Below are 17,906 nucleotides of genomic sequence, written 5' to 3'. Positions count from 1 at the left end.
TTTTGTCATGTTGTTAAAGAATGACTAATGAGGCAATCACTGTTTGTAGAAAGGATTTCTCTGGAGTGCAAACTGATTCTTCAAAGATTTTGGGGAAACCTCCAACTCATTAGACTATTAGGACTCTATGTGATGCAGTCGTTTATATTTGGCTCTCATTGCCTAGAGTTTTCTTTTCTGCATTCAGCTTAAGACTGCATGAATGTGGGAAGAAATTCCTGAGGCAGTGTGTTCTATCCTTCAACTCAGGCATCCAAATCTAACAGTAAGCCTTTGTAGTTTGTCATTATCCTCTCTTACCTAGTTGAGGCAGAAGGCAAAATGTTTGTTTTTTCTTGACAAAATTGATCTGGCGTGTAGGACAGAAAATTGGAGCTTGTAACAGATTTGAATATTGGGTATGCTGCACCACAGTTAAATATCTTTTATCCAATTTTAACATTTAAAATTTACATAGTGTCCTGGAGAATTAACCCACAATTATACTATAACAACCCTCATTACTATCCTCTTAAGCTCAATCCCATTTAATACAATTAATACAGCTATATTTTGGAAAATTTATTTATTTTATAACATTTCATAAACTTTGGTCAATATTTTTTGGAAACTTTGTTTATTGGTAAATCCACTCTAAGTAAATTTTCTTGTTTTTCTCTGAAACAATGATTAGAAGGGAATCCCAGTATCTCTACCGATGATTAAAGATTCTTCAGTTTAGTTCATTGTCGTATGTTACCATGGAGAGATGGCCTCTTATTCAGATGTTTGTCTTTGGTCTTTGCTTAGTTGTTAAGTCAAAAATTATTTGGTAAATTGATGCAGAAAATGGGAAGTTGTAGGCAGTGAAATTTCTAACCTTATCCTTTATTTTTCTAAGAATTGGACCAGTAAAAGCGTTAGATCTTGTGGTTGGATTAGAGCTATTGCTATCTTATTTTTGTAAATCATTTATTTTACGTATGTCATTGTAATTAGCATGGATTAACATATACATTGATGCTTAGTTGGACCCTTCCCAACCCCGGATCTATTATTTACTTCTGTGTCTTCGGCTAAATCCGGATCACTTTGCTGGGTATTGGTGCAGCCCACAAAAACCCTCTTTAATTGGCATACAACTTGTGGAAATATTTGACTGTCGTCTTGTTTTTTCTTAGCCCCATCCTGCGGCTTGTCAAAAGTCATTCAGGTTTTTATAACTACAATTAACATAATACATCATGGGATCACAAATCTGTAGCTAAAGTTTCGTGCAAATTTGAAGTGCACAGAAGGTGAATCAGGGTAGCCAGATCAGATTCATGGCGCTATAGTTTCCTTCTCAAGGGTAATCCTTCTATAGGTAATTTTGGCAAGAAATCCTAGCGCCAGTTTCCTTCTGACTGGTAGACCTTCACAAGTTAATTTTGATTACAAATGCTCTACATTCACAAGTCTTACCTCTTCAACGAGGGCAGGCAAAAAATATCTACATTATCGGTGATGTAGTTGAAATGGTCGGCATGTCAGATTTGAGAAGTTTACAAGAACTCAACATTGTTTTCTTGTTTCGAGTGAAATGAGTAATTTCTATCTAAAATTATGTCTAAAATTATGTGGGAAGGGCATCCACTAAACTACCCCAGTCGTTAACTACAAATCAAAACAGAATTAGAAACAATAATAATAATCGCCATCACACCTTCTGCACAGGCTCCCCGTTCATGTTGTTTGTTTCAATTAGCAACTGATTTATGTCTTCTTCAAAACCACCCTCCTTGCACAGCTGAGAATGTAGATCTTTTCTCCTTGATGACAGACGATTTCAATGTATCTGAAATAGAGAGAGGCAATACCTATTACAAAAGATACATAGTAATATATAAATTCAAATTTCAGGCGGGATAAGAGTAACTGTAAGAAATCCCTGTTTATTACTACTCGTTACCATGGTATTGAAGGTTTGAGAGATCAGCCGGTTGCGATTTTGGCCAGGTCGGGTCGAGTGAGAAAAAAATTCTCTTTTCTACTGTAAGTAATGAAAGTGTCCTTTCAACTGCACAACATTGTATACCTTAACAGCCGTAGCTAAAATCCTGTCGTATAAATCAAACCCTAGGGGCAATGGTGTGTGTATTTTTTTACTGGTACGTTGGGCGATCCTTTTCACTTTTGTGTTTGGGATTTGGCTTTCCTGTGCCGTAGAGGTGATTTTGAATTCGTATAAATACAGTGATATTTAAATATGGCTACAAACATTTTTTTTAAAGATTATAAATATTGGTTTTTTATGTTTTTTTTCTTACAATATGTGAACGGTAAGTTTTTAGGCATTTTTTATTTTTGTGGGACATAAACTTCCCATTGTTTATAATTTTAGATTGGAATTTTTAGAATTTTTATAATAATTAGTTATGTCCAAGGCATATTATATTCACATATTCATACAAAAATGTTCGTCAATAAAAATTAGAAACATTTTTAAATACATGAAAAACAAAAAATCTTTTATTATTTTTTATTTTATTTTTTTATTTAATATTATTATTACAAGATGAGTACCTCAATATTCTTAATAAATATATATAAAAAAAAAAAATTAAAATTATATTGTTTAAATATATAATATAATAAAATAGTATTATAATAATAGTTTAGAAAAACAATATTTTTTTAATGATCAATACAAACTATCTACTTATGCATCAAAAAAAAAGTAGTCTTAATAGAGTTTTTGCTTTGGTCAAGTGTTTAATAGAATTATAAAAATATAATAATATAGTAATAACTTGGTACAACTCTATTAATGGGGCATGTGGAATTAACTCCCAAGCCCTTAGGGCTCTTGCTCAATGACAACCTCAACCAAATGGATGGATGAAGTTAAATTTTGATGGTGAATCTCAAGGAAATCCTAACCCCTTAGATGCAAGATGTATCCTTCGGGGTTCACATGGTAATACAATATTTTCAACATCCCTTCCATTTCAACATCTATCGTCAAAATTTCAAGCTAATATTTTTGTTGGTGTAAATAATTATTCATCATGGATATTATTACATCTTACTTAAGTTTACTTAGGAAATGCATTCCATAGTAGTTTGGGTATGAGACACTTGGGTGTTTGTGCCACATTGAGATAGTGTGTGTAAGAGAATTTCCACCTTAGGCTCGTATTCATTGTATGTAACGCTTGATGATCCAATTGATCAGTATTTTCATTTTGATAGAATACAGTTTATTCCTATCATCTATTTTGTTCTCTCTTATTTGTGCTTTCCATTGCCTCTTGATCTGGGCAAAATCTCACATGGTATCAGAGCCATTAGAGTGCCATTGGTTTGCAAATTGAGAGAAATTTGGGGTTTTGCATTTTGGAGTTTTTTATTGCAAGTTATTATTGGAGCTTGTTGGGTCAGATATGGGGTCACCATTGGATTGAGGAGGTTTGAGCAATTAAGAATCGCCTTTTATTTCATCCAAATTCGACATCCGAGGCCAAATCTAGAGCCGTTTGAAAGTGGAGGGTGGTGACTTGTCCCGACACCAATCTGCAATTTTGGAGCATTTTTTGCCAAATCTGTCATTGCCATTGTGCTCAGAAAACCCAAAAACCCCAAGATCAACTATCAATTCGTCGAAATCAGCCTCCTTTACCCCAAGTTGAAAAAATCTCCCCTCCTAACCCGCTGTACGGACTTGCAAGTATAAGTCTGAAAATATTCTTTTTATTTTTTTCGTTTTTCATTATTTTCGGAAAATTAGAAAAATTAAAAAAAAATAATCGAAAGTTTTTTATTTATTTAAAAAGGGGGGTGATTTTTTGGGGGGGGGTTTTAAAAAAAATGAACTATCGAAAAAAATTTATGTGGGGGGGGGTCATTATGGGCCCGCAGGCCACCTGCGGTCCGTAGGGTGATGCAGGTTGCCCTGCAGTGGTCCCCACAAGGGCCCTTGTTTGTTTGTTTTTTTAAGTTTTTTTTATTTTTTTTAATAAATTAAAAAAATCAACTTTTCTTTTTTTTTTTTAATAAGTTTTTTAATAATTTTAAAAAAAAAAAAAAAAAATTAAAGTTTTTTTTGTCTTTAATAACTTTTTGTTAAAGTTTTTTTTGTCTTTAATAACTTTTTATTAAAGTTTTTTTTTCATTTCATTTTTTTCCTTTATTTTTTAATAAAGTTTTTTTGGGGGCATAATAAGTTGTTTTTATTTAGATTTTTAAAATCTTTTTAAAACACAAACATCATTTAATAAGTCAAATTGGGAACACATTTTTTTCTTGTCACTTCACACCTGTCTTGCAGTGCTTCTAACCGGCAGTCAAAGGGGGGGGTTGATTTGCTCCTTTATATCTCTTGGCCACATCCCAATCGGAGGCGTCTTTTTTTGCAGTATTCTACAGGGCTTCTTTGTTGGTGGCATCATTTTCATGTTTCTACATTTGAATATTTTATCATGATGTATGCTCTTGCATTCAAGCAATGTTGTACTCGCACTATCATAAAATGTCACACCTCTTTGTATCTTGTCATTATTGACATATTTGATGTAATCCTCTTGTATACATAGATTAGGAATATCTTGTGAGACTTGGTGCATGGCTCCAGTTGAGACTTAGATTGTACACATTTGTGCATGGCTCCCATGAGATTTTGATTGTACTGGTATTTCTGCTATTTCTGAGTATCCAGATGATGCTCACAGCAGGTTGTCTCCATGCCTGATCTTCATTTTGTTGCAGCGAGTGATTCATCGTCATCGACTTGGTACCTAGTTTTGTCACACTTTGACATTTTTGGTGCATCATAGGCTCTCTTTCTTCCTTATGGGGAGGTATTTTGGTCATCATCATTGGACCATCTTTGCAGGAGATTCGACATTGAGGGGGGGCTTCATGGTCTCTTCTTCTCTCTTATGGGGGGGACATATTTTTTGTTCTTCTCATTCATCATTGAGAGCATTGGGTTCTTTCATCATCTCTCTTTTGGGGGAGGGTTTTTTTCCATTGGGTTTTTCTCTCTTTCCCCGCTTTATGGGAGATTGCATTTGCATTTGTACATGGGTACCTTGCATGGCCTAGTAGCCGGGACTCATCTTGCATTGCTTAGTTGCATTGTAGACTTTAGTGCATTCCCCTAAGTTGCACTTAAAGGGGGGTGGTGTAAATAATTATTCATCATGGATATTATTACACATTACTTAAGTTTACTTAGGAAATGCATTCCATAGTAGTTTGGGTATGAGACACTTGAGTGTTTGTGCCACATTGGGATAGTGTGTGTAGGATAATTTCCACCTTTTATGGTGTGATCTTGTTGTTACACTCCACATTCAGTGGGTGATCCACCTCATGTGGAATATTATATTGTTTCTCCTACCTACCCATACCTATTTCCTACCTACCCTTATTTCTTATTGAGCCACATGTCATGTTTGTGTGCTCACATATCCATATAGCCTTGCCTATATAAGCAGGCTCATATTCATTGTATGTAACGCTTGATGATCCAGTTGATCAATATTTTCATTTTGATAGAATACAGTTTATTCCTATCATCTATTTTGTTCTCTCTTATTTGTGCTTTCCATTGCCTCTTGATCTTGGCAAAATCTCACAATTTTATTTTTGATTAATCTTTTCTCGAAAATAAATATGTTTTACTTTTTCACAGGTCAATTGAAATGTTGTTGTTACTTTTATAATTTTCTAGCTCTAATACCTAAAAAACCCAACCCCTCCTATTTTGTTGATTTCAACTCAATTGCACTTTGTAACACAATTTATAAAATCTTCACAAAAACCATTGTTGCGAGATTAGCCCACCTCATTCCGTTAGTCATTTTAGATGAGCAAGGTGGCTTTGTGCTAGGTCATGAAACCCTAAATGGCCCAATTGTGGCTCATTGCCTTTAATTTAGGGAGACAAAATACTAGCAACTGTGTTAAAATTGGACATGATGAAAGCCTATTATAGGGTCAATTGAGATTTTCTTTTAGTTGTTCTATAAAGACATGGTTGTAATAAAAATAGTGCAAATGAATCCATTCATGTATCTCAAGAGCAAGTTTTTCTATATGCTCAATACTACTCAACGATGCTTCATGTGGCTTTTTCTCTTCCTCGCAAGGCATCAACCAAGGAGACCCGTTGTCCCCTTTCCTTTTCATACTCATGATTGAAGGATTGAGTATATCAATTAGTGCAATCAAATCACAAGATAAATAGAAGGGAATAAAGATAAATTCATGCACAAACCTAATTACCCACTCCTTGTTTGCTAACGATACTCTACTTTTTGGTTGAGAAAACTTAGATGAAGAAAAAGCAATGAAATAGGTATTGCCTTTACTCAATACATGTAATTAAAAAAAAAACTCTCGATGCATCATCAAGAATTAGGAACAAAATGTCAAATTTATAGGGTTGTTTGTTTAATTCTCTCTTGTGAATACCTAGGCATTCATTTTTTATTTAGTGGAAATATGTAACTTTTTGTGAAAATGTGATTGTTTCAATTTCAAAGAAGATTGTGTCTTGGTGAAGTAAATAGCTCGTACTATGAGGTAAAATAATACTGTTGAAATCAATTTGGGGTGTTATTCTAACATATATGATGTTAGTCTTGAAGATGCCATGGGGATCAATGGTTGAAGTTTAAAATTTGTTAAAAACCTTTTTTATAATCAAATAACTTGCATAATCAAAATAAACTTTCTCTAATAGTATGAGAAAAAGTATGAAGACCTAAAACTCAAGGGGATTTCGATATTCGCAATATGAAAATTTAAAACAAGGCAATAGGAGCAAAAATGATATGGATATTGTACTCAAATCTAGATGCAAAATGGTGCAGAATTATGAGCAATAAATCCCTAAATCTCTCAAACAAAGAAAGAATCTTCACCTTAACAAATATACCAAAAGCCTCCAAAATGTGGAACTTCCTTTCTTTCTAGATGGGCGAAATGAAGGCACAAAGGTGAAAATAGGACCCTATTAGGGTTTTGAAGAAAAAGAGGAATTGAATTGCAATTTTGAAAGGGGTCAAACCTAATTTATAGGGACACCTTGAAAAATGTTTATAAATCTAAATGTAACTGGAATTCATTTGAAATTCACACAAAATCCAATTAATTTTAAAAATTAGGGTTTGATGACCTAACCACTTAATTTTGAAATTTGAATTTTAGGAAAAAGGGGGGAAATTAAAATTTTGAATTGTAGGATTGAAGACAAATCTGAAAATTAAATGGAAATCCAATTTTTGCACAAGTTCAAGATGATATTTGGAAATTAGGGTTTTAACAAGTAACCTCTCAATTTTGTAAATTTTAATTGCAAATTGAACAAGACAATGAGGAATTTGAATTTGACAAACAAAGCGATTTTCAAATCTAAGATAACCACAAGCAATTTTTACAAATCACAAGTTCAATTTTAAATTTAAAAACTAGGGTTTTTAATGATTTAACCACTAAGTTTGCAGAAAGTTGAAACTTGTAAATGAAAAAAAAAATGCAATTTTGTTCAAAGGAAAGCGTGCAAGATGTCGGGTTCACCAAAATGTAATGGTGGGAAAATGATGAGTGATGGATCAAGAGGAAAACAACCCTTTACCTCAAAAAGAGATGAGAGTTTCACTATTGATTATCCTTCAAGCACTTTTCACCATTACATTAGGAAGATAAGGGATGAGATAATTCACTAGATTCAATCTCCACACAAAGATGATAGATTAAATTTTGAATGAATTGAGAATGTTAGGATGATCCCTTCTTCCTTGTTTGAAATGGAAAGGAATTGATTGAATTATGTAGTGCAAAAGTGACAAATAATCGATTATAACATGAGATCAGAATATGGGATGAAGCTGTGCACCTGGATTTGGCAGTAAAATGGTGAGACAAAGTCGCCCTGCAAATTCGACGAAAAGTTATCTGGAGTGTGGCGGGAATGTACACGGTCCTCCAAAAAATCCGCAAAACAAAAAGGGTTTTTTCGCCTCTGCAAATGAAGCCCGGATCTGAAAGTATAGTTACACACCTACAACCTACACACAAAAAAGAGAGGGAAATGTGTTGGGATTAGGGGTTTGCCTTTAGGTCAAACCCCAATTTTAGAATTAACCAAGTAATGAAAGAAAGTACTTACAAGTAGATGTAAATGAAAGACTGAATTGTAAATCACCTCAAGGGAGGTTGTAGTAGCAATGTTGATAGAAATGCTTGTGTGGAATTGAATTTTGAAAGGGGTCTCCTCTTCAATGGTTGAATCCTTGACTTGAATGCAACACTTAGCCTTGAAGGGAGACTTGAGAATGCTCAATGTTGGAAAAGAGTGCTTGAATGCCTGAATGCTTGATCACTTATGCAACTTGAATCTCTCCAAATTTGACCTATCCAAATTATCCAAATGAGAGAGCGAATGCCCCCTTAAATACATGTTTGAAGGATTTGAATTTTGTCACGGGCCGACATTGGGGAGGTTTCCCACCTAAGGCACAACCCACGAGGCATGCTCTAGGAAGGGTCCTGCCCTAAAATAGGGCAGGAACAGGAGCATCACACCCCTGTCCAAGGGGGGACAGTGGCACCACGCCCCTATCCTACCCCTTTCTCCAGGGAAGAATGCGGACGGGGTGATGTAGAGGCCAAGGAAGAAGTTGTTTTCACAAGACAAGCACTCTCTGGTCTCCGGTCAGGCTAGAAGATTCGAGCTCACATGTGTGAGGACCCTAATGCAATTGAAAATTGCTAGGGCTGCAATAATATGACGCTACAAAAATGTAAACACAAAATAAATAGAAGAATGTATGAAGAAAGGAAAGAAAGAACCCATTATTGCTTGAATAGGTTGATGAGTTCTGCAAAAGAGTGTTATTATCAGCTTCGTTGATTCGAGCATCCTGATGTCTACTCCATGTGATGTCCTAAAAGAGAGAGATAAAATGGTTGTGTTAGAGCTCTAGGTTATTACTTTCACCCTTACATACAATATACTACTCCTAGTGTGCCTACACTGTTATATCAGATTCATAGTAGAAGAGAAATGGTGCAGAAAAGATGACATGCGATATCAACAAGAACCATGTTTTTATCTATCTTGTTTGCTTCATGTGCAAATACAGGTTTTTCATTTCATATCCATCATGTATGTGGGTTAAAATGTCTCCCTAAGAGGTTGAGCTCAGCATACATGTCACTACTCACAGGGTGACACTAATTAGCTATCAAACATGAGACAACTATGTCCATGGTCCCATATATTGGCATTCAATGACAGGTAAAATCTGCCATCCAATAACACATACAACGATGAATAAAATTGTGTCCCACAATCAATAGGAGACTAAAGCCATCATATGAGAAAAGACAAGTATACAATGCTCCAAGACACAAATCATCAAAGAACTGCTACAATATATGTTGCTACAGTGGAACAAGTACACTTCAAAGATGGTTGGGCAACAAATGAACTAAATAAGATTGAAATTAAGAACATTAGTCATATAGGCTTTCAAACAATGAAGGGGTAGTTAGCTTCAATCTGAGGGATTTAGGGAACCCAAAAGAACAATACAATGAAGGGCACAAACAGAGAGCAGCATATTGGTCTCAAAGTCCTAGACAGTCCATTTGTCAACAAAAAGACAAAGGGGCTTATAACAATGAATGAAAGGAAACAACAATAATACTCATGCATAGACCTACAGGTATAGAGAAGTGGAAGAGCCTTTTCACCAAACTACAAAGTTGTGAGAGCCTAAAATATATCATGACATAGGTATATTGTATATTGCGACACTTAGAAGGCAGTGTAACAGTGAAAAGAGAGGCTTTATGCTTGCAGTTGTGAGAACATAGGTAGAAGTTATCTATGAGCCTCATGAAAAGAAGTCACATCATTGTCATTTAAATGAAGAAATGAAGTTGTTGTAGTCTTCATAATTGATAATGGCAGTGGTATCATGATAGTCACAAAGCAAAATCATAGTTGAAGACATAGACAATGCAAAGTTTACATTTTTTTATGGCCCTTGAACAATCCAAAAGGACATTGAATACAATCATAGTGAATGAAGATACTAAATACAAGGGAAAGCAATGAATGAAAGACTCGGAGATGCAGTCACCGTGGCATGAAAAGTCTAGAAATGATATGTATGGATCAAGTTTTAGCCCATACCAAGGTTATGAACATCTATAACAATCACTTATGTTGTACAAAGAAGAGAGGCAGTGCAGTGAATAATATAAGTCATGAAAGAACGGTCATATAGAAGTTTCTTATCAACATCCATAGAATGAGATTAGCTACAACTAAAGCTAAAGAAATGATTGTTCTAACAGTTTAAGCAAGGTCTCAAAGTCACAAAGAACAGTTTGGTGATTTCATAAGCATATCAAGGACAGTTTATTAGCAACTGGTAAGGGATGTATTTCTTCAAAGCATCTTCGAAAGCGTAGTCACAAAAATGATAAAGAACAGTGAAGTTGTGTGTTAACCCTATACACAATCATCCCTACACAATAGTTGGAACAAATTTAAGGACATATCTACAGTGTCATAATGCAAAGAGAAGAGAAATAATCCCTGGGTCACTCAAGATAGTGACAATAATCCATAGGAGTAGCCTTCATATGCACTGATAGTAATGATAATCTACATGAAGTACAATGATTGTGAAAATATGGTGGCATCCAGAGAAATATTCAACAAAGCAACAATGCATAAGAACAGTGCGAGAGTACATTCACTATTTCAAAATCAATCATACATCTAATGACAGTCATCAAAAAATACCATGCAAATTTTATAGTCACAAATGATTGTCATAGTTCTATGACACAGTGAAATTTTATGGCTAGACAAAGGTTCATGGAAATAACAACTTCATATACAAAAGAGAGGTATAAAGATACACAACATTGATAAAGATTTCAAAGAACCTCACTAAAATGCATGAGTGCAAAACAAATGTTGCAACCAATACAGAGATAGTCAGCTAACATGGGAAAGATAAGTGGATTGATCAACTTTAGAACACTCATCAAGATCAAAAAAGGAAAATACAATAAGCAACCATGAACAAATTTTTAATGGATTTTGACAGTCACAAGTCAAAGCAAGAGTTATATATGTTCCATGGACTACTACAACAAGAATGCAGTCATCCTTACAACAAGATGTTAGGCCCAATATGTAAAGCTAATGTACTGAGAGGGGAGGGGTGAATCAATACTCCAAAACCTTTCTTCAATAATAACTTTACTGTTATGCATAAACTGAATAGTGCAGTAACATAATATAAAGCTAAAATAAATAGATAACAATCATACATGATTCACTCCATAACACATATATTTTGGTTACGCAGAAACTCTTGGTTAGAGAGAAAAACTGCGGTGGGGATGGCACCCACAACTTCACTACTGCAATAATAAAGGTTGCTCGGTTAGAGCTACATGATTAGCTATTTCTGATAGCTTACCCTGTTAGGAGTATCAAGATCTGTTAGATCTACCTTGTTAAAGGATTTTACAACACTTAATCTAAATGCTGCACCTGGTTAGAGGCTTTACAATTTATAGACTTGATTAGAGTCTTTTACCCTGTTAAAGGTTTCTCTTACAACTTCAAAATATTACAATAAAATCATTACAAATATCTGCAACTTTACATCTAAAATGTTATAGCAGATTCTATGTGCTCAGAATAAGATTACCTTGCTTATAGCATACCTTGGTAACCCATATAGTAACTCGGTAAACCCTTCTGTTTACTTTGTTCTTTGACTGTTCTCTGAAATCCTTCTCGGTGACCTTTGTGTCTCTGTAACAGTCATAACACTTAGTGCTTTCACATGTCTTGCTTCATATATTTCGATATCTTCCTTTCTGTCATGCTACATGTATATGTCTGATCTTAATCCATGTTGTATAAATAGATCTCTTATGTCGGTGATCCATTCATTGCTTCGATCTTACAAATATATTTTATCGAATGAATAACCATGCAAAATATTTCATTGGTTAGATGACCTCAAAATCATACACAATCCTTAAGTGCAATTTCCAATGTGATAACGGTTAGATGTTCCTCAATCTTGTAACACGTTTCCATATGCATGTCCAGGTTCAATGAATCCGATAACACGTTTCACTCGGTGTGTCATCTTTGCTACTCAGTAGATAGCTCGGTGTATACTACGCTCTGAGACTACTTTCTTCTATAACCGACTGGACTATGCATACCGACTGAATATTTCGGTAGATATAACCGACTAGAGTATATAGAATAACTTTGAACATAAAACTAATGGCAACTTGATAAGTAGTAACACAAGATTGCAATGAAATGGTTTTTAGTACATTCATAGTTCTTATAGCCTCACAAAGCCAGTATTAGAAGTTATCTTCAATAATGAGAGTTACAACTTAGAGGAAGTCTTGACAAGCTAATAAGTACAATGACTCCACCCAATAGATCAGATGCTTTCACAGAAAACTCTGATTTAAAAAAGAAGCCATAAGAATATTATGAAGAACATGAGACAATCAAACAATGACTTGTTAAGAAAGTGTAGCACATAGACCACTTTCTTCTTGACAAAGATTGTTTATACAATATCGTTTGGTCATGGTCATGTAGCAATCACACTTCTAATAAGAATCCAGACACCAGTCTTGGATGCCACTATACAAGCTTCAGTAGACAGTCAAAACAAAACCCTATCACAGTTCATAACACAGTGATGTAAAGATGACTTTCATCAATAGGGAAGATCAGATTGCATTATCAATGGTGGGAGTTTGATAGATCACAAGCATAGTAACTTCTCGAATAGTCAAAGTATGGTCACAACTTACAGTTCCGAGAGTACATTCACTGCCATGAACAAAATCCTCAAATTCGTATATTAACAGAGAAAAATAACTCATAGCTACAAAGGGGAAAATGGATAAATCATTCATGCACAATTATCTAAGGTACAATGATTCATCTTCATGTCTCGACTTATATCTCAAACAAAAGATAATGATATGATTCATAAAAACTCAGAAGAATAGTCCTAATAAAGTCACAGCCAGTGAGAAAGGCTTAGTAGCAACAAAATCAATGATAATTACAGCCCAGACCACTACTCATATCAGTCCATTCAAGATTGTATCATCCTTGAGCAAAAGAACAATCCAAATAAGATTACATTGTAAAGAAGACAATCACATGCACATGACAATGATGCAAATGTAGATAGTCACAGAAGAATGAGATTACTCAGATCATGAAGGCAGGCTCAAGGAATACAATCATTCATCTTAGGAACAATAAGGAGCTTATAGATACTCCCTGTATGCGGGAAAAGTGGGCTGATAGAATTTAATATGTGAAAATATTTCAAAATATTAGTCCACACACACACACAGGACTTCTTGATGCAAGCTATGGAGTAATAATGTATTACTCAGCTTCCCAAGGAAGGTCCCATGGTTCTCTATCTCACAATGTCCCTCAAACCAATGTTTTGCTCTCAGATCACTGAGCAAAATGGTTTAGGGATGGCAAATGTAAGAACGAGGGATGCTCTGATACATTTTAGTATGAGATGCGTTATAGGCTAGGTATGATTTTAAAATGCAATAAACTAAATGATAAGATGACAAGATTAGTATGAATACTATCCTAGCATACTATATTTAGTCTATGATTGAACTAAAATGATAAAGAAAGTAATCTAAACATGCATATTTAGTGTACTTCCTGATCTAAAAGAGGCTAAATGATGAGCATATATGAAATGAGAAAGCTTGAAAGAATTTGAGCATAAGTGTAATGCTTCAAATTTGAAAGATGATTGTTAAAAATGGAGGAATGAGAGCTCTATTTATAGCACAAACAGAGCAATGGATGGTCAGGATTGAATGGTTTAATCAAGGGTTGAGTTTGAAAGTTTGGGGATCCATGTGCATAATTGGCACCAATGAAATGGTGACAAGTGTCAATATAGGATTGGGTTGAGAGAAGGGGTTGGAGGCATTAAAGGCCTGAGAAGACCTCATGGTTATCTAAAGGCTAAGGGTCAAGTCTAAGTTAGGCTTACCCACTGGATTAAAAGTTAATCTAAGGATAAACCTTTGTGCAAATGATTAAGAGATAATCATGGTCAAAGCATTAATGGCCTGATGAGACCCTTGGGTTAGATAGAGGTTGAGTCAAAACAAATGTTTTAACCATGTGGGAGGGTTTGAGTTAACCATTAATGGCTATTGGAGACTTTGGGGATTAAGTGGTTGAAGGTTGAAAGCCTTCAATGGTTATCAAAGACTTTGAGCCATTTTGTGGTTGAAGGTTGAAAACCTTTAATGGTTATCAAAGACTTTAAGGGTTTTGAGAAGTGACTTCCCTTTGCTTAGGGATGTGACAAAATTTAGAGGAGGGTTAGGTTAATTAGAAGCGATTAGAAGATTCTAGAAGGGATTAGAAAGGGGTTTGGGATTTTGCAAGTGGATGGAGGGATAATAGGATTTAATGGAAATAATTTAATTCATTCAATTTGGTTGTAATTAAATAAATTTGATTTATCAAATTTGGGATAACTATTTAATTAAATTTGAATTTAATTAAAAGTGGATAGGGGGGATTTAATTGAATAAAATGATTTATTCATTAAATGGGTATAGTGAATTTAATTTAAATAAATTGAGTAATTTACTTAATTAAATAGAAGAATGTGGATAATTTAATTAAATTAGATTTAATCAAATAGAGAAATAAACATAAAATATTCATTTAGAAATATGGTCATTTTTATATGTCTACATTTTGCCCCTCTTTGAAGTGACGTGTGTGCACATGTTATTTCAAAGAAAATGATGCCTTATCATGGTTTATGATCAAATGTAATTTTTGGGTCGTTCTTTTGATTTGCCAGTCGTGCCCCAAATTTGATGTGATGCCCCAGATTTGATATTTGATGATGATGCCCCCTCGGGAGATGAATCAATATTTTGAAAAAAAAAAAAATTTTGATTTAATTTGATGATTTGTATAATTTCGTGTATATGAAAAGTGTGCAAATTGATTCATCTCCCGATAAGTTACAAATGTTATGGTATAAGGGAGACCGCGACCATATTACAGGTCCAGTCGGCTAACCCTAATTTCATTTTCCTCCTATAAAAGAGGAAAAGGGCTTGATTTAGGTTCATTTGTGCTTTATTGACTTTGGAGAAAGAGAATTTGCTCTGGAGAGAAAATGCCTATTCCTTATCACAGACACCGTTTCGAGCGCGTCCGGAGGTATCGGAGACTTGTAGCACGTGGACCACCAGTAAGTCAACGTTTTTGACCTTTTTTTATTTTTGGTTTTGTCGTTTTCAGTCAGTTTTTGAATTTTAAAGTTCGGGTTTACCGGTTTAGCGCGTCTAAGGTCTAGAGTAGCGCATACGAAGTTTAGAGTAGCGCATCGAGGTCAATTTTAGGGGTCGCGTCCGAAAAAGATAGGTTAGCGCATAAAATTAGTAGGTTAGCGCGTGCATGTAGAATAGCGCATGGAAAGTGTTGGGTAGCGCGTCGCGTCAACAGATTAGCGCGTAGGTGTGACCTAGCGCATAGGGGTCATAGGGGTTCGCATAGGGAAGAGGGTTTAGTGCGTAGGACTAACCTAGCGCATAGGGCTAAAAGGGTAGCGCCTAGGAGGGGTAGATTAGCGCGTAGGCAGAGTCTAGCGCATGGGGTGGGTTAGGTATGCATGGGGTGAAAATTTTAGCGCGTAGACTGAATCTAGCGCATAGGTTAGATAGAATAGCGCGTAGGAGAGACAGCCTAGTGCGTGGGGATGTTTTAGCGCATTGAATATCTATTTTAGCGCATCTGAAAAATTTTGCAATTTTGGCCGATTTGAAAATTTGTTTTGTCTGCCTGACGTGTTTTAATGAATTTATCCAATATGAGTGTTTGTATAACTTGTTTTGATTTGCGAGTTTCCAAGTTATGTATAGATATCAACATTTTTTGTTAATCAGAATATGATGTATTTGCGTGTTCTGTTTCAAATTCAATGTGTGGGAAGCCTGAGTTGTATTACAAGCCGATATGGGTTGGAAACTTGAGTTGTTTTACAAGCTGATATGGGTGGGAAACTTGAGTTGTTTTACAAGTTTATGTGATTGTGGAGACTTGAGTTGTGTTACAAGTTTTGATATGGTTTTTGAGAACTTGAGTTGTTTTACAAGTTGATATGAAATGATAGGATTTTGAACTTTGATAGAGATGAGCAAATTGTTTCATGTTGTTGATGTAAGTTTGATTTTGATATCTTTGTGTTTGATGTGGAAACTGATATTGGATATGTTTTGTTTGTTGACAGGAGCGATTGGGTGTTGTACAGTCGAGGGAGAGATTCCCGAGACCGTGGACGTTGATACCGCGATTGTCACAGGCAGATTTGGACATTATTGAGAGATGTGGATTGACCTCCCTCCTGGATATGTCTCGGTTCACTGTAAACTGGGGGCTTTTGATAGCTTTGGCAGAGAGGTGGCATAGCGACACGAACACCTTTCATTTTGCCACTGGAGAGATGACAGTGACATCGGAGGATTGCTACCGGATTTTGCGCATTCCTGTAGTAGGGGCACTACTTCCCTATGAGCAGTCAGAGGAGGGTGGCACAGATGCACCGCATATTTCAGGATGATACAGTTTGTGGTTATGAAATACCCTAGCAGGAGTTTTTGGATTTGGGTTATGCACCGCTGCCATTTGTACTGGCAGGATTTATTGGGGGATTCCTTTGTCCTGATCGCAGGTCAAAGGGATTCTCAGTGGGATGGGGGTTAGTGTTGGAGGAGATGGTTACTCATGGCAGGAGGTTTGCATGGGGGTCAGCGATGCTAGCTCATTTATACAAGAGTTTACATGAGGTAGTATACCTCGGTTACGACAGTTTGTCAGCTGGCATGACCCTATTACAGGTATGGTGCTGGGAGCACATTGCAGCAGCGAGGCCACTGGCAGATAGAGACAGGCCCGTAGGTGCAGCGTATGCCTACGGATATAGAGGTCTAGTTGCCCAGCGTAAGCTGGACAAACTAGAGCATTGGAGGAGGGTTTTTGACGACATAGATACGATCACCTGGAGACTGTATACAGGTTGTGAGGTATGGGCGGAGGATGGGCTGGAAATGCCCTTTGTATTTATGACGAGGTATCTGATTGGGAGGACCCCGTTCGTCATTGAGCGTTTTGTGGTGACCCGAATTTTGAGGCAGTTCGGGTGCCAACAGGGGATTCCTCAAGGAGCATGTTTGTATGCACGGTGGCAGCAGGATGTGGCCGATTGAAGGCCGACTATTGATAGTGTCGTGGCAGTGGAGGAGTTTGCGGGGTTGGCCGGGCAGATCTGGGACTATGCCCCAGAGATTCAGGACGTAGGGATGACAGATGAGTTTGCCCGTTTGTTTGTTGCGCGAGCGGTGGATAGGATCTCAGATCCGGAGGAGATGAGGCCAGCGTTTGACTCAGATGAGGAGGAGGGAGACAGGGGAGATGATGGAGATGATGGGGAGGATGGAGGAGGAGGAGGAGCCAGAGGAGCCAGAGGGAGGCAGGGAGGTAGAGGTGTGGAGAGAGCGGTGCGGCAGGGGAGGATTGAGAGGGGGAGAGGAGGATTGGCTATCAGAGCCAAGAGAGAGGGGAGAGTGGGGGAGGTGCTAGCTGCAATGGGGGGTGAGGAGGAGGTCATGCAACCAGCTTAGAGGAGGAGGACAGATGTGCTCCCACCTCCAGCACCGAGGACGGGCCGAGTGGGAGGGGTTCCTCCAGCACAGGTACCGCTGCGGGTTCGAGTGCCAGGTCATGTGGAGGATGCGCAGATCCAGACCTTGCAGATTACCGTTCAGCAGCTGCAGGCGCAGAT

At 36.6% G+C, this 17,906-nt stretch overlaps 1 protein-coding gene across 1 annotated transcript in view; it reads right to left on the bottom strand.

Moving 5' to 3' along the window:
* Window positions 1-2,200, bottom strand: part of LOC131038139 (thioredoxin domain-containing protein 9 homolog) — a 52,532-nt gene extending 50,332 nt beyond the window's left edge. Inside the window, exons 1-2 of the mRNA XM_057970469.2 lie at window positions 1,931-2,200; window positions 1,685-1,816 (exon numbers count right to left, since the gene is read on the bottom strand). Of these exons, the coding sequence (XP_057826452.1) occupies window positions 1,685-1,708 (24 nt within the window). The 5' untranslated portion in view covers window positions 1,709-1,816; window positions 1,931-2,200. The remainder of the gene's footprint in view (window positions 1-1,684; window positions 1,817-1,930) is intronic.
* Window positions 2,201-17,906: the final 15,706 nt, after the last annotated feature.

The sequence above is a fragment of the Cryptomeria japonica genome, chromosome 11 (genome assembly GCF_030272615.1).
Source record: "Cryptomeria japonica chromosome 11, Sugi_1.0, whole genome shotgun sequence".
Taxonomy (NCBI): domain Eukaryota; kingdom Viridiplantae; phylum Streptophyta; class Pinopsida; order Cupressales; family Cupressaceae; genus Cryptomeria; species Cryptomeria japonica.
The sequence above is the reverse complement of the archived record's forward strand: the minus strand, read 5'-3'. Positions and strand labels throughout refer to the sequence as shown.